Source organism: Folsomia candida, unplaced genomic scaffold, assembly GCF_002217175.1.
Source record: "Folsomia candida strain VU population unplaced genomic scaffold, ASM221717v1 Fcan01_Sc008, whole genome shotgun sequence".
In the NCBI taxonomy this organism is placed as follows: domain Eukaryota; kingdom Metazoa; phylum Arthropoda; class Collembola; order Entomobryomorpha; family Isotomidae; genus Folsomia; species Folsomia candida.
Window position 1 is genome coordinate 3,304,948 of NW_019091200.1, and position 22,961 is coordinate 3,327,908.

General features: G+C 35.0%; 1 protein-coding gene and 1 long non-coding RNA gene across 10 annotated transcripts in view; one reads left to right on the forward strand and one right to left on the reverse strand.

The window, feature by feature from the left end:
* LOC110853228 overlaps positions 1 to 22,961 on the forward strand; it is a 142,455-nt gene that overhangs the window by 41,593 nt on the left and 77,901 nt on the right. Inside the window, exons 5-7 of one of the 2 annotated variants that reach the window (XM_035854679.1) lie at positions 871 to 1,235; positions 7,162 to 7,254; positions 8,662 to 8,718. In XM_035854679.1, coding sequence (XP_035710572.1) covers positions 871 to 1,235; positions 7,162 to 7,254; positions 8,662 to 8,718 — 515 coding nt within the window. The remainder of the gene's footprint in view (positions 1 to 870; positions 1,236 to 7,161; positions 7,255 to 8,661; positions 8,719 to 22,961) is intronic. The other variant, XM_022101480.2, reaches the window with a different exon arrangement.
* Positions 7,348 to 10,008, reverse strand: LOC110853525. Of its 8 annotated transcripts, none has more exons than XR_004835496.1 (5): positions 9,527 to 10,008; positions 9,353 to 9,406; positions 9,078 to 9,234; positions 8,120 to 8,968; positions 7,348 to 8,051 (listed from the first exon to the last, which is right to left on the reverse strand). It is a non-coding gene; the product is annotated as an uncharacterized LOC110853525 (long non-coding RNA). The 8 variants fall into 8 exon arrangements; XR_004835497.1 differs by having other exon boundaries at positions 8,120 to 8,266; positions 8,341 to 8,968; positions 9,353 to 10,008; XR_004835498.1 differs by having other exon boundaries at positions 8,120 to 8,266; positions 8,783 to 8,968; positions 9,353 to 9,825.

The window sequence follows — 22,961 nt, forward strand, 5'->3', positions numbered from 1 at the left end:
AAATTTATTATCAGATCTTTACAAGTGTCGAGTCATATTGTATTTCTTAACATTACGTAACAAAATACAAAGTCATAAATAGAATAGGAACACGCATGTCTCAAATTCGACCATCATCTTGGGATTATTTTAGGGACCTCACATAACGGGTGTGATTAACCAGGGAAATTTTGACCCCTGAAATGGGGTCAATTGGAATTTGAGATGCCCTCACCGGTTCCACAAATCATATAAATCACGTATTTTATGCACAGCCTCTTCCTTGCCTTCGACTTGTTTTGTTTTCGGAAAAAATTTTGGTATTTTCTACTTTATTCCATCCTACTCCCCTCCAGTAACGTGTCAGGGGTAAAGTCCGTGGGGAGTCATTTATAGTGAAAGTTTTATCAACTAGATTTATCTCAGAAATACAAGAATCTTACACAAATCAGTGTAAAGACGAAAACACGAAGTTATACATACATGCTTGAATTTTAACAGGATTAAAATTTGTTAATGCATACATGTTCAGTTATTATAAACTGCATGATCTGAGAATAAATGATTTCCAAGTCGTGTCAAAAATTGTGTGAGAAAGACGCCAAAATTGAAAAGTTATGAACATATTTATTATAAAGTATAATAGATAATCCATTTCAAAGGGGTGAACGAGATTATTCCTTTTCGAAACGCTGGAATTAATCGTAAATTATTTTCGGACATTTTGTTAGTGTGACAAAGTATCTTTAAAAAATATCTAAGGATATATAGTGACACTACTAGATCTAAAAACTATGAAATTTTATTGATAGGACACTCCACGTGTTTTTCAATTATTTGGTCTGTAAATTGCAATAAAATTATAAATCGCCTTTCCTTCTAATTTTGCAGGTGGTTCTACAGGCGATGAAACTGTGGGTTGCAGAACGTTGGTGAATCTGCACAAGTTGGGGCGACGCCTCGGCCTCACGCGATTCTTTAGAACTTTGCGCCTCCAAAATGCCGACGGTTCTGCGTCCGGAACGACGACGCGGCACTATTTCAATTCTCCCGCTACATCCTCCGATCGCGTCCTTTACGCCATCACGCCCACGTCCGCGGAAACCTTGGCGCGGTTGCGACGTCTGCAGGCACAGACGAATCACAACTCAGGCTTTCAAGCGGATGACATTAGTCCTGGAGAGCTCGAGTACCAGCTGGACGGAGCTATGGGGTCGTCAATTAGCGATGGTAATGGATCCGACTCGAATATTATGGTAAGTCTTAAATCATCCAAATATCAAAAAATATAAAATTGTAAATTTACAAAATTACAAAAATCATGCAAATTTTCTAAAAAGAGGGAGTGTGAAAGCAGTGTCTCAAAATCGTCTAAAATTTTAACAGCAATTTTTATTTCATATTTTTATTTTTTTCAAATTTTGATATTACCCAACTCCAAAATTTTCACCGGCTTCGAAATAAAGATAAAGATCGATACATAATCCGATTGAGTTGGCAAAAGCAAAAAAAATATAGAATTGCCATACAAATTTAAGCGTTAGAAGTGTAAAAATTAAAATTAATTACAAAAATTAGTAACGTAACTAGATTCTTTTAATAAAATTGAGTAGAAAGAAAGTAAATTTTCAAAATACAACTGTATCACATTGTCATATTAAAACGTCAAACTTTAAATTTTTTGAAAATAAAAGACGGGATTAAATACTAGGTACTAAATTTGCATTTTGACCACAAATATGAGTTCCCGGAACGAACAAAAAGTGCGATAGCACATTATCCATGCACCTTCAACGATGATAATAATAACTAATTTTTTCCCAACCAAAATTGACTTTCGCTCCACTTTCACCACTTTCACTCTTAACATAAATAATTTCCTCTTCTCATGCCCACACTTCCAGAAAAAAACTCCACTTCATTTCTACACATTGTCTCTTTCTCTTCATAACCGTGTAGCTTGTGCAGTTTTTTTCCCGAGTTCCATTTCAGTTTAAGGAGGGGTAAGAGCGAGGTTTAGATTCTATTAATATTAAAAATTTTCACTAGTCCCTTGGCGTTCAACTCATACAATTTTCATTTTATTTTAAAATTAATTTTTCGAAACTGTAATTGGGATTTATTATCAAGTGAAGTATCGTTGGAAAGGTCTCGACGAGAGGATTCCGAATATATATACTTTATTCGGTGGATGACCACTCCCTGAATTTCCAGAGACCGAAGAATATTTCTGAGTTTGTGCCCATCTACTGCATGTTAGCTCTCAATCTGCTTGCTGTGTTAAATTGTGGAGAATTGCAGATTTTCATTCTTCTGCTTCTGGAACATGAGATAGTGGTCATACACCCAACAAAGTATATATATTTGGAATCCTCTCACCGAGACCTTTCCAATGATACCCCATTTGTGGGGATCGGTGACCTTTGACCTATAAACCTTTCGACACCGAAACAAGGTCACGCAGGTCGATTTCGACTATAAGTCCAATTTGACTATTGTTCTACTACTAAAGACCTGCAACATAACAAAAATTGGGGAATCTGGAATTGACGGGCATGTTTATTTCGTAATTTCTAAAAACCAAGTTTTCAAAACATTTGAGCACCTTTATTTTTGCATTAATATCGGATTTTTTTGTTGCAAAATGTGTCAAAATATTCAACTCCCAAAGTTACTGGAGTTTGACCTTAAAATCGCTTTCATGGTCACACCATAATTCTTTTCACGAAAAAAAATCAGAAAAAGACGCATTTTTTCATGTATACTCAATGTATCCATCAAAACTTCTGTAACTTCGTGGAGACTAAATATATGCGTCGATTGATGCAAAAAAATCGAAATTTTATTGTCTTTTGACCACGCTGAAAGTTTTTAAAACGATAACATGGGAGCTTATGGGAGGACATAGTTACACACTCCCCGTCAGGTAGCGGTGAGACTGTATCAGATCACCCCTTAACATTAACACGCTCCAAAACTCCTTTTCACTCGAACCTTTCAACCGTCGCAAATCCAAACCCAATTCCATCCTCGAAGTAGAATCAGTACTAGAGAATAATAAACCGTTACAACGCATGTTACGAAGGGGTGAAAGCAGTGTGTTGTGCGTTAAAAAGAATGTCATATTGGTTTTGTCCGTCCAAAATCTGTTAAAATTGATACGGATGATGTATTTTCGACAGTTGTGACATCTATATCAGATTTAAAATTTGGTGACCTTTGTGACATCAGAGGTCACCATTGAATTCGGGGTAAAATTTCAGTTCAAATTGATGCATATATCAAATTTAAAACTTGGTGACCTTTTTTAACCGTTTTTGACCTTGAAGGGTGTGACGTATGGTGTCAATCTTTGAACCCGTCTTGTTCCTTGACGTTAGAAGTTCAAATTTCAAAGTTCAAATTTTCAAATTTCAAAATTTCATGTCTCTATGACTTCTCGTTCACGGGTTATCGGTCCAACGGACAGACGGACATAACGATCTTATAAAGCGTTTTCACCCCTTAATAATAATAATGAGACTTTCACTCTGAAGAAAGTAATCCAATTCAGCCCTCTCCGCAGAATAGATATGAATTTACATTAACATTTGCATAGGAGAGAGAGTAAGAGACATGGAAAAAATTCAGTCCCACTTTCACTATATTTTTATTCCCCACTTGCAAAAGTAAACAACAAGTGAAGCAGCAGCCTGAAGGAGAGAAAGCAGATCCAACTTGTCAAACAGGGATGCAATTCAGCCCAAAATTCCCGACAGTCTTCCAATTGTGCTCGTTTCATTTGTCTGTTCAACTGAATTTCATCAAAGAAAGGAGAAATCATCAGTAGTTTACATATTTTATCTGTGGAATATAATTTTCTGCTTAGAAAAACGCTCAGCTTGCGGCAAGTAATGAATGCATGTGTGCATTGTATTAATGTTTTCGTTTGTATGCTTTTGGGCAGTTTTGTGAAAAAATGTCATTATTGTAACGACAAGAATGTTTAATTGAAAAAAATACCCAAATGAAAAATGAACGCGTTTTACAGCATTTTTGTAAATATTTTTTATTTCTCATCTTTGTTATATTTGATCAGCTGAGAAATTAAGGACATGTTATCAATTTTAGGGAAGATAAGGGTCAAGTTATCCCATCATTCTCATTGTAAAATAATACACCATGATTCACCAGTTGAGTTGAAATTTCCAGAAAAATCAGTTCCCACACTTCATGCACGGTCCTATGAACGATTCCAATTAGAAAGCAACCAAGACAGAAGTAAACATTATTGTCTGACACTAATCCATCCATCCAATCAAACCTGATCGAGTGAGAAGTAAGGGGAAACTTTCTCTCCGATGACAACAACAGTTTAGATTCCTTTTCCCTGCACGAGAGATTTTATTTTGGGGGTACTCACGTCTTGTTCCAATCTCAAAGAATCTCAAATTTATGATTTCGCAAAGTTAACAAAATTTAGAAAATTCTTAACTCTAAATCGATGCTATATTTTATCAAATTTATAAATTTCGTAATGAGGGTATTCATTACGAGTTCGCAACATAATTTTGAAAAAAATTGCGAACTAAAACACTAGCCTAGGAGATGCACTAGTATGCAAATCAATATTCAAGCCAATTTTTTTGTGAACTTTCGAACTTTGTTTTTTTTTTGCGAATGTTGCGAACTCGAAATGAATACCCTCAATATAATTTTACTACTAAAAATCTGTCCAACTTCGAGCTAAGACATTGACTTTAGTAGGCCCAATATTTTGACGGGACAAACTCCAGTATGTAGACGGAACACGAGGGGAGAAGGTTTTCTTTCTGGGGAGAGAAAGCAAGACAAATGAAGTGTCGTCTTAATGACACTGATTAAATCCCTGGAGGACGCACGAGTTGAAAATGTAGCGTAACGTACGTATGAATGTGTGTAACGTGAGGGTGGAAGATCGAGGTGGTAATAATGCAGTAATGCCGCATGAATTATGGGTGCAGGAACGAGGAGAAAGTCAACTCGACTGTTTCCTTCCGCTGATTTCGTACAGCTCGCTTGATTCCGGTTTCATTTTCGTTTGCGTAACATTACTAAATTTAAGGATTAGGGTTACAAAAGGAAACTATGGAGTAAATACCCTGTTCTTGTTTTTATTCATTCTTTTTTACTAGATTTAAATTGGAATGACAAATCATAGAATTCGGAAACTTATGGTAATTAGAAACTGGTAAATACCAGTTTAGCCAACCAAAATGTTCTCACATGCATTTTCAACATTGAAGCAATTCACGCAGTCCTTGGTAACATTATAAAATCCGTAAATTCTGTAAATTTACAAACTTTTTTAAATTTTTACAAATATTTCTCAGAAAATTACATAGCTCACAAATTTGTGTAAACTTGCCTAACTGAAGGACGTATTTTATTTTGTAAAAGTTTGTAAAATTAGTTTTTACAAACTTTCTATACTGCGAATAAGTATCTAGCTATCTCATTAAATCGAATATAATCTTAAATTGAGTTTTTGGCGTTGAACTTTAACTTAAAAATTTTAGAAGTTACAAATGCCTGCGTGAATTGCCTCGTTGTAATTTTATACATAAATCTAATTAACAAATTTTAATTTCGCGGGGAATAGCTTTTTGGTGACAAACTAAAGATATAATTCAGATGCATAAACATATATGCACAGTCCGGTAATAGATCTTACTACCTGCTTTCGTAGATTATGTTAATGAGGCGCATTCATTTTACTAATTAACTCTGAAATTAATTCCTGTTCTGTTCCCCCAACTGAAGAGAGGATGAATATAAGTCGGAGTCTGTAGTACTCTGGAGTACAAGATTTTTGTCTACGGCGTACTTGAATTTGTGAGGCCTCCGATCCATTATGTACAAAAGTGTGGATGGGATCCTTCCTTCTTGCTTCAACAAACAGAACAGAAGCATTAATCTTGTTCTCCCTCCATGAAAAAGGAATGAATAATGTGAGAGAGTGGTGAAAGTGGAGAAAGCGAAAATTTCATGTTGGACAAAGAAAACAGTAAACCAGGAAGTTTCAATATTTTTTCATTAAGAATGTTCAGTTCAACTAGGGAACATTAGTGGAGGAATTTCAGGGACGAAATTTTATTTCAAGAAGTAAATACAGACCGGTATATTAACCGTTGTTTTCTTATAAAAAACATCTTCGTTTCTCAATAGTCAACTGATCCTTAGAAATTTTGAAACTCACGTTATGCTTTGTAATTGTGTAAATTTGATATAGTTTTAAAAAATGTATAAAAAATGGTAAGACAGAAATTCAGTTTTTTTTTAGTCCAAATTTTATCGGATTAAAATGAATTTTCGAAATGTGCAAAGTTTACAAGGATATAGGCATTAAATTGTCTACACTAATTTCTGCAAAATTTGGCCAAGTTTCCTGCCTTAAAATTGGTCTTTCAAATTTAATTAGTTTACTGTTCTGGGTGTGAGATAAGAAAGATTGGGGCGATTTTACGCCAACAAACAAAACCTTATTTTTACCAAGAAATAAATAATATGTGAGATTGAATTTGGAAATTGGTATCGAGAGATCGGAAGCCTAATGTAATCGGATAAAGTAAATGGTCGAATTTGTCTACGTTTGTTCGGAAGTTGTAGATTTATCAAGTAGAAATTGAATAATTGAGTTGAATTATCAAGTAGAAATACCTTAAAATTTATTTACGCAACATTTTAACTACATAAATCTCCTACTTGTCACAATATTTCTCACCTTGTTTTTCTTATGATTAACTAATAATATGTAAATGCAATTTTCCACTTTGAAGTGGGTCAATGTTATTTTTTCCGTAATTATAATCTACATGATTGAACAAACCCTTCTCTTACGCAACAATCCAAACACCAATTATACCATTTTTTTGGTGTTATTTTTGTAGGTACATTTATACCTGACCCTGAGCCAATTTTATTTTTAACTATGGCGCAAGTTACTAAGGAATGAAGTGTTTGCCTGTTACTCACCAAGGAGGCGTGATCTTATTAATATGCACTCATATGGATTTCTATTCAGGACTTATCTATTCGTTGAAAGCTTCAAACCCGAAATTTTGTATAAATTGGCGTGAACATGAAATTAAATGGAGTTGAAACTGCAAATCACGGTTACAAATTTTGCACATATTAATTTACGAAATTTGTCTTTCGTCGCAGAATCGCCAAAGTCCGATCGAGAGTGGCTGCCGTGGGGGCGGACCTTTAGCATCTCTCCCTTCGAATGAACGTATCATCGAGACAATCAATAGAGTAAGTTGTCCAAACTTATTTTTTTTAAAAGTCCAAATTGTAACAGTTAGACGTCGTAATTTAATATGTCCATAAATTTTAGTTGCAATTCACAATTTTAGTTGCAATTCACAATTTTAGTTGCAATTCACAATTTTAGATATTTATTTGTTTTAGGTTTGGATTAATTAGGTATCCGAATTGTAAAAGAATATGTTACAAAGTGTCAAATTAGATGACGTAATTGTATTTAAATTAAAATTCATAAAATTAATTTAAGAATTTCAAGGTTTTTGAGGACTAAGGTTGCACCACTGAAGATGAGTCGGCTCAAATAACTGTAGCAAAATACGGCATTTTTATACAATACTTGATGTTTTTCCGTGATTTTTTAATTTTTCAATTATTTTCGAAATTTTTTAGGCGCATTTTTACAAATTCTGTATTAAAATAATACCAACTATGAATATGCTACTTACGAGATATGAATAACAAATACCGTAAGTTAATAACTCAGTATTAAAGTTTTGCCATATCATCGGTGGCAAATTTTTATCCACCAATGTAAACAAATCAGTAATTTCAAAATTAATTTTTTATTGCATGAAATACGCAAAAATAGTCAGTCATATTAAAATTAACTAATTTTGCAATATTTCGAGTAAGAACATCAACCTAGCTGCATTTATAATAGTTCCGCAAAATAATAATTCGTTGACAGATTGATATAAAAATTCACTCTTGGTAACAAACTGTTACCGTAAAAATAGTTGGAGCGTTCACCGGACAAAGTGGGTTGTGAATATTTGATGAGCAACCTGGAAACGGTACAGATCTTTGTGAAATGCTCAGTGAAGTATAGAATCCAGAAATGAATTTCGCTCACTTTCACAATTCCCATTTTCATTTTTGCTTTCTCTTTTGAGAGGATGGATTCCATCGTCTCAAGTTCAAAACAAACGTTCACTTTCTCTTTTCATGATCCACTTCATTTCTTCTTTGCAGGAGAGAAGAATGCATCCTGACAACTTATCTAAAGTAAATTGGTTCATTACATTAGAGGATACAATTTACAGAGTATGTGCAAGTTAAGTATGTTGAGGATACTTTTTTTTGCCAAGATCACAAGATTTATGCATACTACCTGCGCAATATATATTTTTATGAAAATTAACAGTAAAAATTTGCGTACATAAAAAATCTTTGAAATTGAAATTAGGCAAAAGGTTTCTCATTCAACGGTCGTTGTCATTTTAGAGTTCAATTAGGTCAGTCTTTTTATATACGCACTTCACCGAAACGAAACGAAATGGTCGCAATACTAAAAATAATATCAATTGATCCCTGCATAAACATTTATTGCTGCATAATTTGGAACGTTTTTAATCCTATGAAGTGTCTAAAATTCAAATTGTTGTTTAATTTCAGCTGAAATATGAAGAGCTTCAAAGGAGAAAGCAGCGACTTTCGGCCGAACATCAAATCGTAAGTGGTTATACATTTTGAACTCTCTGTACTAATTAACTTTATAATTAACTACCCAACATACAGCGTGTGATTGCTTTTTGCCGAATTTTTACTAGTTCCCCAAAAGTCCCTCTTAAAATTCCGGTAATAAAAAATGTAAGGCGTTGGTAACAAACCAATTTAAATGGGGTTCGTTATGTTTCTGGTGTTACTTTATCTCAGTACGGTGACAAACTATTACCGTGCGGTAAAATGGGTCACTGGATGGCTGGTGATTGTCCACAATAAAAAAAAAATAATCACTGCATTATTATTATAGCCGATTGCGAATAAGGGAGAATTATCTGATAGCACTCAAAATTTAAATAAAAATTTACCCCATCACGTGTACATACTTTTCTCCCTTTTATTGCTCCAGATTTATTTGAAATATTGCGAACGACGTGAAAATCGTTATATGAGCTGAGTTCAGAAAGTTCCAACATTTTTCACTTTTATTGCCCACACTTTCTTCTTCTCAAATGAACCGTTTACCTGGTTTACAAGAAAAAAAAGTTGATTTACTTCATTGGAGAGGAATTAGGCAAAAATTTGCCATTGACGCTATATTAATGCGACGAAAGTGGTTCTTCTTTAATTTTTATTAGCTAACCTAAAATTAGATCACACATTTTAGAGGTTGTATCTTTTCTTAGAGGAAAGTGTACTAAAAACATAACCACACAGGTAAAAATTCGTTACAAAAAATGAAGAATTTTGACAAAATACTTTTATCAAAATTAATTTCGTATAATTTCCAGCAATTTTTCTGTAAAAAAATATTTACCGTGTGTGAAATGTGCACACGCTCGTCAAGTAGTAAACAATCATCGCAATTAACCACCTGGAGCATCCACATTAAAGTAAATCAAGTTATTAATACATAACGACGAGACTCATCCTCAAGGAACTGGGCCAGGCAAACCTTGTCCTCTAAAAATTCACCTTCACGAAATTGGGCCAATGTCACTCAACTCTCACCTTGGCCGTGGCCACCAGAATTCCATTCTCAAGACGACACTTACCTCCAAAAAGGGAAGGGAAGTCAGTCAGTTGAGCGTTGAAGCGAAAGTCCATTCTGTGTGTCGACAGGTAGTATGTGCATATAGTTGGTTGGTTAGTGGTATGTATTTCAGACTGTGGTTCTCCTGGTTTAAATTCACGTTTACAAGGAAGAGCCCATTATTCATGGAAAATTCACCTGTTGGTATTGCCCACTTTTGAGAGTTGAATGGAGTTGGATGGGGAAGTAAAGGTGCATTGTAGTGCATTGTACTGCAAACACGTAAACTTTATAAGTAAGGTCAGCTTCAGGTCACCCCTCAATAAAGTTACTTATGCAAACTTAAATATGTACGTCGCCAATATTAATTTTCATGTTAATTTCATGAAAATTGAAATTTTAAACCCTGATAACTTAGACGTATGTAAACTTTATAAGTAAATAAATTCAGCTTCAGGACGCCTCCAAGTTACTAAAACTTATGTACATACATCGCCAATATTAATTTTAATATTAATTTCATCACAATTGAAATTTTAAGAGTGTCCTGTCATTATTAAATTTCATGTTAGGGCATCGACTGAAAAAAAACTCCGCTTCAAACCCATTGCAATTTTATGAAAAGTCTGATTTTTAAGATAGGTAAAAGTAATTTCCGGTATACGAAAAAAATGGCTTTCTATATAGGCTTACAGATTTTTCGAACTTTAGCCTTTCAACATAATGAGCAACATGTTGCAAATTTTATAACAAGATGATGATCATCTTTCAAAACCCGTTCTTCGTAAAAGTAATTCATCGATTAAATGATATGATTATAACTTTCATGATACATATAAAAACATGACTTTCAATCCGGTTACATAACATTACATAATCTTCATCTCATCTTATTCAATTTTTTAGACTGATAAAACATATCTTACTTTTCAAGACATGTAAAATCTGATGAGCTTGCTCAGAAAAGACGAGTTTCTTCTTGTAACAGAGCTCACTGACAAAATATATTTAGATGACAAAATTACGCGTAGCCTCCACCACCGGTTTTTAAGAGGTTCGCCTTCCTTGTTGTCAAGTTCAATTGACATTTACATAGTTACGAAATCACAGTCAGAGTACGCAGTGCTTTCAATTTTCCATCTTAATCAATACCTACACTAACTTGCTGGTAAGGATGCATTACGAAAGCACTCAACCCTTCCCTCCTGCTTTCCCGGCAGCAAATTTGTTTTCTTTGGAGAAAATTAATGAAGTAAAAGTGCTCCTCCTTCTGTCGACACTGCTTAACGCACTTTACTCTAAATCAAACAAAAGTGCAAATTCAATCGTGTCTTGTTATTTACTTGAAAAAGGCGGTTTATTTATTTATTTTACATGCAGTTTTAAGCTAGAAAATTAAAATGATTAAATAAGAATGGGACTTTTTGATTATAAATATTTGAAATGTTTCAAAATTAATGATTTTTTGTGGAAAGAATTTTGTAATAAGTACATGATCAATTAAAATTAAGCAAATAGATGGATCGATTTTAATTTTGTTCGAATTTTGTAAAAGTTGTGTCATTGAAAAGTTAATTTTGTCACAGTTTAACGTTGTTTAATACGAAAATATATTTAGTGTATGGTTAATTTGAATATAGGTTTCAAGCTATTTTTTCGCTCGATGCTTATGAAATTTCCGAATGGATGGCATTATCGTCCTCCATCCACCATTTATCACGAAAGAATAATTTATTCCCTGGTATAACCTTGTAAAGAGCGAGACAAAGTGCGAGTCTCACCTCGACTTTGTATCTCTCTGATCTTGATCCAGGCTGACCTCGTTTTCATAGTTGAAACCTTGTAGATAAATGCTGATTCCGTGTAAACCCAGACCTTTGCCACTTTAACTTTCACTTTTTGACAGAAAATGGATTCTTCCAGTTTTACTAGCTGGACCAAAAAATACAACCGTATGCTTTGAACATTTGTAATTTGAGTTACCCTAACTTTTAAAGTTTTGTTTACGTTTTTTAATCTTATATTTAAATTTAAAGGAAATTTGGTTCCAAATTTTGGAAATTTTAGTTTCTAAATATTCTAAAATACCTCAAACATTTCACAAACTTGTATTTTTGTAGTCCGTACAGGTAAAATTGTCAAATAAAATATGTATTTATTTCTTAAAAAATATTCTGAAACTTCACGAACTTTTTACGAACTTTTTTTAATGCTAAAATTCCAAATAAGACTTGTATTCATTTTTCAAATTAAATTTCGAAATTTTTAAGCATATTCGTCTCAAGTAAAGTAAAATTTTCCAATATTTTGTTTCATCTTAAACCCAACTTTTCTTTCCCACTTGGATTTAAGATAATAAAATCCAATCCAGATTTCATTTCGTTTCTTCCCAAATTAAACACCGGCCATGAAATTGGTTTCGTAAATGAAATGAACACAACACCGTGAGCTCGACCATTTCTCGGACCGGGTAGCCGGGTGACATAAACTTTTTATAGCTTTACTACCCGCCTTTCGTGAGTTCTGCAGTGTTGCATGTTGTGTTGTAAAACAAAATAATTCGAAAAGCAGAATCAAATCAAATCTCGACTGGCAGACGAGTAGAAAGCAATCATTTCCTTTCCAAGGGTTAAGCAGCTCCTCGCACACATACAAATATTTCACCATTTCGCGAAAACAAGACAATTTTATTACATAATAATTCTCTACTTTAATACGATGCAATTCTATTTAAATTCCGGTAAAGTCCGGTACCTTGTCACCGGCTATCACCCAATTTCCTTAGACTGGGAGGAGAGTGAGGAAATCTGCAAATAAATTTCCTGACAAAAGACTCGTTTTCTATTTTTGTTACGGAAATATAAAAATATAATCAAATTGGATAAAAATTAGAGAGTTTTATTTGTGATTATGTTTAGTTTGTGTAGAACCTTGAAATATTTACTGTTTTACTAATAAATTTGGCACCGTAATTTTCGTGAAAATTTGAGATCAAGATTTTAAACCGATATTTCTGCAAGATTAGAGTTTACAATGTAATTTTTTGCTTCTTGAAACGCCGTAAAATATTTTTTACAACAATTACAAGCACTTCCATAAGAATTTGATGAAATGTCATGCGAGGGGTTTTGTAAAATTTTGTAAAATAGTTTTCTAAAACAATTTTACAATTTTTAATTGCGTTTTACAAAACTTGAATTGTGCAAAAAATTATAAAACTTATTACAACTTTATACAAAATCGTAACAATGTTCAAAAATACTCTGTCCAGCACCAAATATGCGAGATGCCAGCTTACCAACCTACACATCACACCATCTTCTTTCCCGAATAAAAAAACCACTTGGATCGGCCTTGTAAATAAATTCGGATCGAAATTCAGATTCGAAACATGAAATGGGAATAAATGCTGACTCCCCGTTTTACTTGGGAGTTGACAAAAGTCGACTTTATGGCTCGATAAAAGTTCGATTTGGTTTTATTTTTATTGCTGTTTCTGCACCCCTTTAAATAACAAAGAATTCCCACTCTGCATACATAAGATTATTTCGAGAAGGGAACATTGGCTGTAATCGCGACAAGTTATGTAGGTAAGCCTTCCAAGTAAAAAATGGTTACGTAAATAAATAATTGACAAAATTATGACTGGGAAGTATGAAAACTAATATGCAGACTAAATTCAACGTTCGGATTAGAACAAACCTGCATAATTTAAAAAAAACTTTTGCATTTTTAAATGTTACATGCGGCGTGAATTTTACACAATTTTTTATTCGTTTCTTGCTAATAAGCAAGCTCTCTTTCAGTGACCGCGGAAGGTGAGGGGACATCTGGGGACATTAATATAGCAAGATATGTTTATACATTATAATTAACATGGACAGGCATAATCCATGCAATAAATTTTATGCCATAAGGGTGTTATGCAAAAGTGTTTTATGCAATTACACATAGAAGCGACGGGGACATCGAATAATCGTGGGGACATTGTCCCATTGTCCTCACGCTTCCGCGGCCACTGTCCTTTAATTAATTTTCAGAAATGCAACACACTTAATGCATAGTAAATAACTGCCCCTAAAACACTACCAACAAGAACAAGCCACATTCCATTCGTCTAATGGTTGCTGTACAATAATTGCGTGTGTATTTCAGCGTAATCCAGTCTCGTCCGGAGGTCATTTGCCATAATAAACTGTTCCATTAGTGAAATCCTGCCCTTTAAAAGGACAGGGCTGGAATATTTCAGGATTGAGGTTTTGTTGGTGGGGACCCATTATGGAGATTATATTGCTTGTCGAAATTCCATCCTGGCAAATTTTAGGAGAGAAACATTCCTAAGATTCCAGCAGGCGAGCAATCGTGTCCACTCGGTCAAGGAAAAGGGTAAAAATAAAAATTGAAAAATGTCATGCAACGTTATGAAATTTTGACCAAATTTCTGAAACAATTTGTTTCTTAGGGAAATTAATTTAACTTTTATTTAACTTTAAGACTAATTTAACTAGGTGTTTATACCCAAATGAGATGTATAACACATATCTAGAAGATATTCGTATTTACCAGAAAAATAAAATAAGTTTTTGCAAACTTTGGCCTGGGAATCTTTTTTTCAATTTGTACACAGAAATTTTTTCGAAATACTAAATTTCGACGTTCAAACCTTACAATTTGTTCTCCATGATGAAAGCAAATTTCTTCTTTTATTTTCCAACTCGGACGAAAAAAATCCATTCCTTATTTTTCTTTAAGGAATGAGCATCCAGGGAATTTCAGAGCATCATAAATTCCTGAATCTTCCCATATTTTTAGTAGCAAAGAGAAAAAAGATGGTGCGAATAACTCCAAAAAACAGAGAAGGAACGTGCGTAATGAATGTGATCAGTGATTTTATCCTTTTAATTATAAATCGAATGTGTCAAGAGAAGTTTTGCAAAACTGTTTTTGCAAATTTTGACAAAATTAGACGCATTAGATGTATATTTATGCAATACGTTCGAATACATATTTGCATAAGTGTACAGCACAATTGTAAACCGATTGTCTTTCCTAAACTTATAAGTTTCCGGATTTTAGAAAGTTTGCCGTGTTACAAAGTAGAAATTGGTTAAATTGCCTTAATGACAAGAAGTGTGGGTGGATATAAATCGAACTGGTGTTCTTTATGCACAACCCCCAAAAAAGTGGCCGGACGCCTGCAGGCCACCGAAGGTCTGGAGAAGACAGGTCTTGTTAACTTTTTTCGCAAACTTTTGCTCTCCCACGACCAACCATCTCTCACTTTGCACATCCACCTCATCTCATTTTTCTTGGGAACAAAACGACACGAGGGTTCCCTGTCCCGTCCAGTTTTACAAAGTTAAAGCAACAAAGTATACCAACAAACCCAGTGTTTCTAAAAATCTTGCTGGATGCGAGATTGTAATTTGGAGATGTGTGAAATAGATTAGGCAAATTTAATTAGAGGCAAATCTCCCAAAAAGGCGTGCATATTTTATAGAATTGAAAATTGTAAGCGTTCCAAAATCTTCGAAAAAATTGAAATTTTGAGCACAATAATTTTACTACCTAATTTATTAAGAAATTTTTTAAAATAGTATTACAAAGTTACAAAGCCAACATGACATAGCATCCACCAGGAAGTACATGTTTTGAGAAATCACGCTTTCCAAAGAAACAAATCAAAAATTTCACAAATTTTATGTGAAAAGTTTCCAAGGTATAAAGTGTGCATAGCTAAAAATTTAACTTTCATTATGTTTGCTGCAACGATTCATCAGTGAATATGTTAATAAAGAATTTAGCACTATTATACGTAAATATGTTTATTATTTATTTAAAGCAAAATTATTTTGAAACACTAAATATATCGGCCAAAACAAATCCAGTTGACTATTGTGCATCTTCAACGACGATAAATTCGATTAAAATTTGCAATCCATGAATTAGCTTGAGGCAGATCAACACCATTTGATTAAGGTAGAAATTCACACCAAAATAAGCAAATTTGGAAAGCAATTTTAAAATTTCTGTAACCCCGCGATTCATTTTCAATATCTTTTTCATATTTGTAACGTTTTATCCCACTTGGAAAAATACTCGTTTTACGAACACTGGCAACTAGGAAACACTTCTTTTTTCAGTTTTGTTAATATATATTTGTCTTCATGTCGCGTATACGGTCGAGAAGCAAAGTTTCTTTTTTTCCTCATTCTTTCCAATGTTTCTGTAAATGCCGCTGTCAATTTGTTGTTTGCAGCGTAATACAATTTTGTGTCGGCCTTTACTGCACTTTTTTGTTGTGAGTTCCCATCTACGAGTTAGATTTGTACTGTAGAATGACGTAATTCGGATGAAAATAACAATTTGTTATCGGGCCGTTACCCTGACATTGGGCGTACTAACGGCAGCGCAGCGAGGTCTTATCTGGCAGAGGGACACGTTTCAGGAAACGTAGAATTTTGCGGAATGAGTTAGCCAAAAATTTCGAAACAAACAACCGGATTTTTTTTAAATAGATAAATTTTCAATAAGTTCGAAATTTATTCCTAATTTCCGAACTTGCTTCGATATAATTTACCATATTCATAAAATCAAAAAAAAATTGTAAACAAACTTTCCAATTGCAAAAATCAACATGATTTCAATCAATTTCGAAATTGTCACGTCCAAAAACTAATAAAACTCGATTTTATTTTCGAAAGCACCCATAGAACTGGTGACACTAGGAGATCTGTTTATCATTCAATACACAATTTTCTCAAATATAAAATCTGCGACGTTTTCTTCTTACATATTTCGATTTTTCGAAGGGACCGACAGTCCGTTTTGTATTTTTTTGTCCACCCAAATCTAAAATGTATCCAACTCTTTAAGCATATTGCAAAGTTTGATAAAATGTCCTTAATTCATAAAATCATGCGAAATTGTCACATACCATTTTCGAAAAATTAAATTGCAGAAAAAAATTGCAAGTGCAAACATCAACAAGATTTCAATCTTCAAAATTTCGAAATCATACGAAATTGTCATATTAAAAATGTTTATTTAGGATTCCGTCAGATTCTACTAAACGTCCAATTATTTTTTCAAATTGCCCTATCTGTTTGTCATTTTATTATATTTCATTTTTCCAAATACAAAATCTGCGACGTTTTCCTCTCTCAAATTTGGATTTTCGAGGGGACCAACAATTGTCCTTTTTGCGCACCCAAATCAAAAATGTATCCAACCCTTTAAGCAAATTGTCAATTCGAGCCGGCATAAAATAAGTGGAATGGGACACGAGTTACTCGTCGTCGGCGTAGAACTGCCTCGCGTTATTTGTTTCTTTATTTGGCCGTTAGTCGGGAAGGACGCGGAGGAAGAAAGATGCATGTTCCGGGTGAGATATGTCCCCATAAGTCGGATAAGCACGAGGACTGTGTGCATATTAGATTATGCTTCTCCAGAAGAAAAAAAGTACTGCAAAATGCTCGTTTTTACAAGAAAGTGGAGCTACAAATAGTTTTCTGGGCTGCGTGGAAGTGGAATAGTTTACATGTCTCGGCTCGACCGCCTCCTGGGGAAAGTCGGCAGGAGCTTGGAAACCCTGCTGAGAGAAAACAAACTCGTTTTAGGGGAAACATCCACTCTAAATAATGTCGTTATTTTGTATATATTTGAATTACAAGACTATAAATATACGAGACAAATTTGTAAACCTGTTGTGAATATAGATATTTAAATAAATACATAGTACGATTTTTGGGTAAAGTCTACAAATTTCGGAATTTTTTCTGTAAAAATTAAAGTGCGTAACGAGAAATTTTAGTCTATTTTTAAGTAAACTGTGTAAGTTTGCGAAATTATTTTGCAAACTAAAAAGTTAGATATTTATTGATGACTTACAACGCATTTTGATCTGATTTTCTTTCGTAAACTTGTACCGGCATTTGCAAACTACGGATTTTTTAAGTTTGCCGAGTTACAAGTTTCCTTATTTTTTTCTAAATAGTACTTGTTGACACAAAATGCGACAAGAAAATTTACACCCAAGATTTTCGAAATTGTTATCAAATTGTTCTACTTGCAGATTTTAGCTTGATCTTTCTCCATATATTATTATCTCCCAAAGCAAATATTAGTTGACTTTCTCCCATTTTATTTCCTATTCATTGTTTCGCTCATATTTATTACACCATTTTATGTTTATTGTAGCACGTCATAAAGTAGGAAAGTAAATCTTTGCCCCGTCTTTTACTAACTTTCCATTGTTTATTGTTTGTATGAAACAAGAGACCAGACCTGTTTTTGTGTCCTTGATAAGATAAGCTCACTCAAATTAACTCAAACTAACTTTCTCCGCCTTTCTTCTGCTCCTTATTTATTTTTCGCTTTCTGCTTCGGGTTAAGGTTGAGACTTGGAGTCGGAATAAAGAGAAAAAAATTGAAGGAAAATAAATTGTAGGAAAAATAATAAGAGAAAGTTGGACCTTCTTTCGTTAACAAGTTAAATATAGCATTTCTGAAACTCATGTTTTTGACGTATTTTTAGCTTGTAAACAGCTCCAGGTATTTGTTACTATTAAAAAAATGGGAGCCAGTTAACAGGTGCAAGGGAGCAAACTGCATATAAATAACAACTTTTGTGAATAAAATTACAATGAGCGAACTCACATCAACCTTGGCATATTTCGCATATCTCGCAAATTGAGCATAACAAAATTACTTGCGAAGTTTTGAGAGATTTGCGAGATTTAGAAAAAAATTGGCTGGAAAACCATGAGATTTTTTTTCGCAAATTTTTCCAACAATTGTGCATGTTCTTATTTCGCAAAATTATTTCGCAAAGTCATCCTCACCATCACTAGCAAGAGAAATTATAGAAATCCATGAAAACCATATCAAAATAGACGTTTTTAGTGGATTTATCAGAGAGCAAGATTTCCGAAGTCATATTTTGCTAATCCCCTCACTACACAAATCTTTGCAACTTTGTTATATGAGTTGCGTCGCGAAATAAGACGTTGTCGTGAGTACGCCCAAAGTTTTACTGCGTAACAATGAAGGTAAAAAATCATTAAGGGCAAATTAGCACAAAAATACACTCATGATCCAGTACTTACTTACTTACTTACTTACTAGTACTTACTTATCCTAGATACGTCACAAAATCCAATTTCTTTAACAACCCTGACATTTCCAAAACCCAGGAAATATTGCTTCAAGACATGTTTATTGATCTCTTCTTCTCAGTCCTCGTCTTATTTTTGTTAGTAAACTTTCGAGAGAGATAGAAGAAACGGAGTAGATGAAGATGTCACCCTCGTCATGTCATCTGCCAGCCACTCGTTATTATTATTATATTGCCAAACCAAGACCAAAACTTGTGGCGTTTTCGGAGAAAAAAAAAACAGACAAACAAATATGATTTCCCGGAAACTTTTGCGAAATATATTTATTTATTTTGTCCCAAAAAGTTGGATTGTTTTACTACGGTTTTGACTTCTGAGAAGTCAATATTGCGCCTGAAATGTTGGGTTTCTTGTTGTTGCGTATGCAAATTAAGTTACGGGGTGTACCATAATAATTTAGGATTTTGCACATAAATTTTGGCAATAAATTCAGGAATTTCTCTTAGGTTTGGGGTATTAGATTCCATGATTTTAATAATGTATACCCGGGTATTAGAGAGTTGGAGGTCGTAAACCAGTCAATTTCTGACGTGCAGGAGAGACGTGAAGTTGACCTGTGTTCGTGTCCTTCTCGACTTGTGGGAATTAATATTGGGTTTGTTTGGATACGTAAATGGACAGTTCGAAGAAGGAGTCGTGCATAAAGAATGGGATAGATTTTTTAAGGAACTTCGTCCATAAGGAGCCATATTGCATTTGAAGTTGTGTCGATTTTGTTCCAGTTTATTAAACAATTTATGGATGAAAACTGCAGAATTTTAATATTTACAAGGTCACGTAGTTAGCAGGTAGAATAGTGAATAGCTTTATCGTAAGGAGAGAAGTCGGTAAAATTGTGTCAAAATTCGAAATGGAAAACTTGGATGTCATGAGGATAAGCACCGATAAGTATTCTGTTACTTTGAACCCAGGGTTTTTACGGTTTGCTTGTAGTACAATTGCTATAACCCGATAAAAATATTGAAGAATTTCACACCAGCCGTAACCAATTTTAACTTTAAATATGCATCGATCTAGCTTTTATTAAAAAATGTAAAAATTGCAAATCTCGATGCCACTGATGAATTTTTTAAATTTTTTATATGTGGCGGGCCTCAGCGCCTAGCACCTCGGGCAACAGCACCTAGCGCCTACCTAGTTGGCCACAGCGCCTAGCCCCTAAATAAGTGGGCCACAGCGCCTAACGCCTAAATAAGTAGGCCGTAGCGCCTAGCGCCTACTAAGCTGGCCACAGCGCCTACACTCAGCGCCTATGGGGTAAATTGAGATAGTCAGAGAAACATCAATACGAGACTGGCAAAATTTTAGAAAATGTCATATATGGCTGAAATACGGGGATGATTTTTATGGGGTAAAGTTAGATGTCTGGGGTAAGCTGAGATTTCTAGTTTCTAGCTACTTCTAGCTAGTTCTTCCAGCTAGCTCTTCTAGCTAGTTCTTCTAGTGAGCTCTCCTAGCTAGGGGGCAAGTTAACCATTTCCGCCTACCTAGTAAAACCTAACCTGCTCGCTTAACTACGAACCATACCCAAATACGGGGCATAGCTATAATAAACTTTGATATACTTTATCCCAGTGTCCTAACAATTTTCCGATTTTTGGAAAAACGATTGGCATTCAATATTCTACAAAAAGAAACTAGAATTCTCATCTTTCCCCAATATTTTCCATATTTCAGCTATATATGACATTTTCTATAATTTTGCCAGTCTCTTATTGATGTTTCGGAATACAAGCAAAATGACCCCTCTGCAATGAGGGAATGTGATACACAAATGTAGGGTTTTTCATGCTAAGCAAGAAATTTTTTGACCGGCAAATGTATATTAACGTCACAAGAAGAGGTCAAAGTTAAACGTTTTTATTGCATTTTTGGACGTTTCAGAGAATTCCAAGACTTTATCTCACTTTCCCCCATAGTGCGAAATTTTTTGGGGTGACATGAGGTTTCTATGGTCTAGCTAGGACTGTTAGGTAGGATTGCCAGCAAAACTGCTAGCTAGGATTGCCAGCTAGGACTGCTAGCTAGGATTGCCAGCTAGGACTGCTAGCTAGGATTGCCAGCTAGGACTGCTAGCTAGGATTGCCGGCTAGGACTGATAGCTAGGATTGCCAGCTAGGATTTCCGGCTAGGACTGCTAGCTAGGATTGCCAGCTAGGACTGCTAGCTAGGATTGCCAGCTGGGACTGCTAGCTAGGATTGCCGGCTAGGACTGATAGCTAGGATTGCCAGCTAGGATTGCCGGCTAAGATTGCCAGCTAGGATTGCCGACTAGGATTGCCAGCTAGGATTGCCAGCTAAGAATGCTAGCTAGGACTGCTAGGAGGGCTAGCTAGAATAGCAACGCTTTCCGCGTACCTAGTTTAACTAACCTAACCTGCTCGCTTCGCTCGCTTAACTACGAACAATACCCCAATATGGGGCAGAATTACGATAATAGTTGACACACTTTTCCCTAATATTCTAGCAATGTCCAAGAAATTTGCCTCTTTGCGGCAAAATAATTTGCGTTCAATATTCTACGACGAAAACTGTACGTGTTATCTTGCCCTAAAGATCTCATGTCACCCCAAAAAATTTTCCGCCGTGGGGGAAAGTGAGACAACTTGGAATTCTCTGAAACTTCCAAAAATGAATAAAAAATCTTGACTTCTTGTGACCTTAATACACATTTGCCGGTCAAAAAATTTATATATTCGTGATCAGCATGAAAAACCGACATTTTGGTGTATCACATTCCCCCATCGGAGAGGGGTCCTTTCCCTTGTTTTATACCGATGTTTCTCTGACTATCTCAGTTTACCCCATAGGCGCTGAGTGAGGCGCTGTGGCCAGCTTAGTAGGCGCTAGGCGCTACGGCCTACTTATTTAGGCGTTAGGCGCTGTGGCCCACTTATTTAGGTGCTAGGCGCTGTGGCCAACTAAGTAGGCGCTAGGTGCTGCGGCCTGAGGTGCTAGGCGCTGAGGCCAACGTCATATTTTTTATTACGATATTAAAGTAAAAAGATTTGAGTCCTTTGATATGTTGATTTTTAACAACCTTCGTAAGCTTGTAATTAACCACGTAAACTCACTTACGAAGATCAGTTTACGACGTAAAAAAAAGGTTTTTACGAAAATTTACGTGAAATTCTCCTTGTACTTTGTTTTATCTTCACTACTGACCTGGGAAGAGTGGTAAAAATTCTTGTAAAACTTATGACATTATTTACGCCGGGTCCCTACCTCGAATTTAGTGAAGAAATGACAAATGAGCTCCACGAGAGGAAAGAGGTGGTCTGGTCGTGTGATGATGACCGAGTGTATGCAGTTTACGTTTCCTATCCAAGGTAAACGAGGAAAGGTAACAAATGAGGGTTGGGTTGGGTGAGTGGTGGCATACGCTGGGAAAATGGGGGTTTGCCGTGAAAATGATTAAAGGTGAAAACAATTTGGTGGGCAGCGCAGCAATTACTTTCAGACCACCACAAGAGGTGAGTGAGTCAGGTTTAATGCTCACTTCATTTCACGTGGAGGACAAGAGCATACATAAAAGTACACAAATATTTCTTGTTAAACCTGGTTAAAATGTCACTCTTAAAAAATCTGGATAAAAAAATTTCAAAAAAAGATCTACCCAATTTATGTATCTGTACATATAAAATTGCATCACATAACTTCACGCATGCTTAATTATTATAAAACCATCATGAAAGCCTTATTACCTAAAGTTCAAGTTTTATATTTTCATCTTCCCCGAAATTTCGGGGCGAACCCCCCTTTTTCGGGGATGTGAGTAAGAAAGAGAAAGTGTGTCACGGTAGAGTAGAGACAAGGTCGATTCGATTCTGTGTAAGTACTTACTAAGGCGTCACTTTTGCTCTAATTTTATAAGGGAACGTGCATAAAGGATGTGATAAGGGTCAAGGACTCTCGTCATTACTTGTGGTGTGGAGCATTTATGAATTTGAGGTCAAAATTCCCGGAAATTCGACCCTATCCTTTGTGCCCCATCCCGAAACCAAGTTTATCCACCCGACCAGACCACGAAACGAAGAGAATGG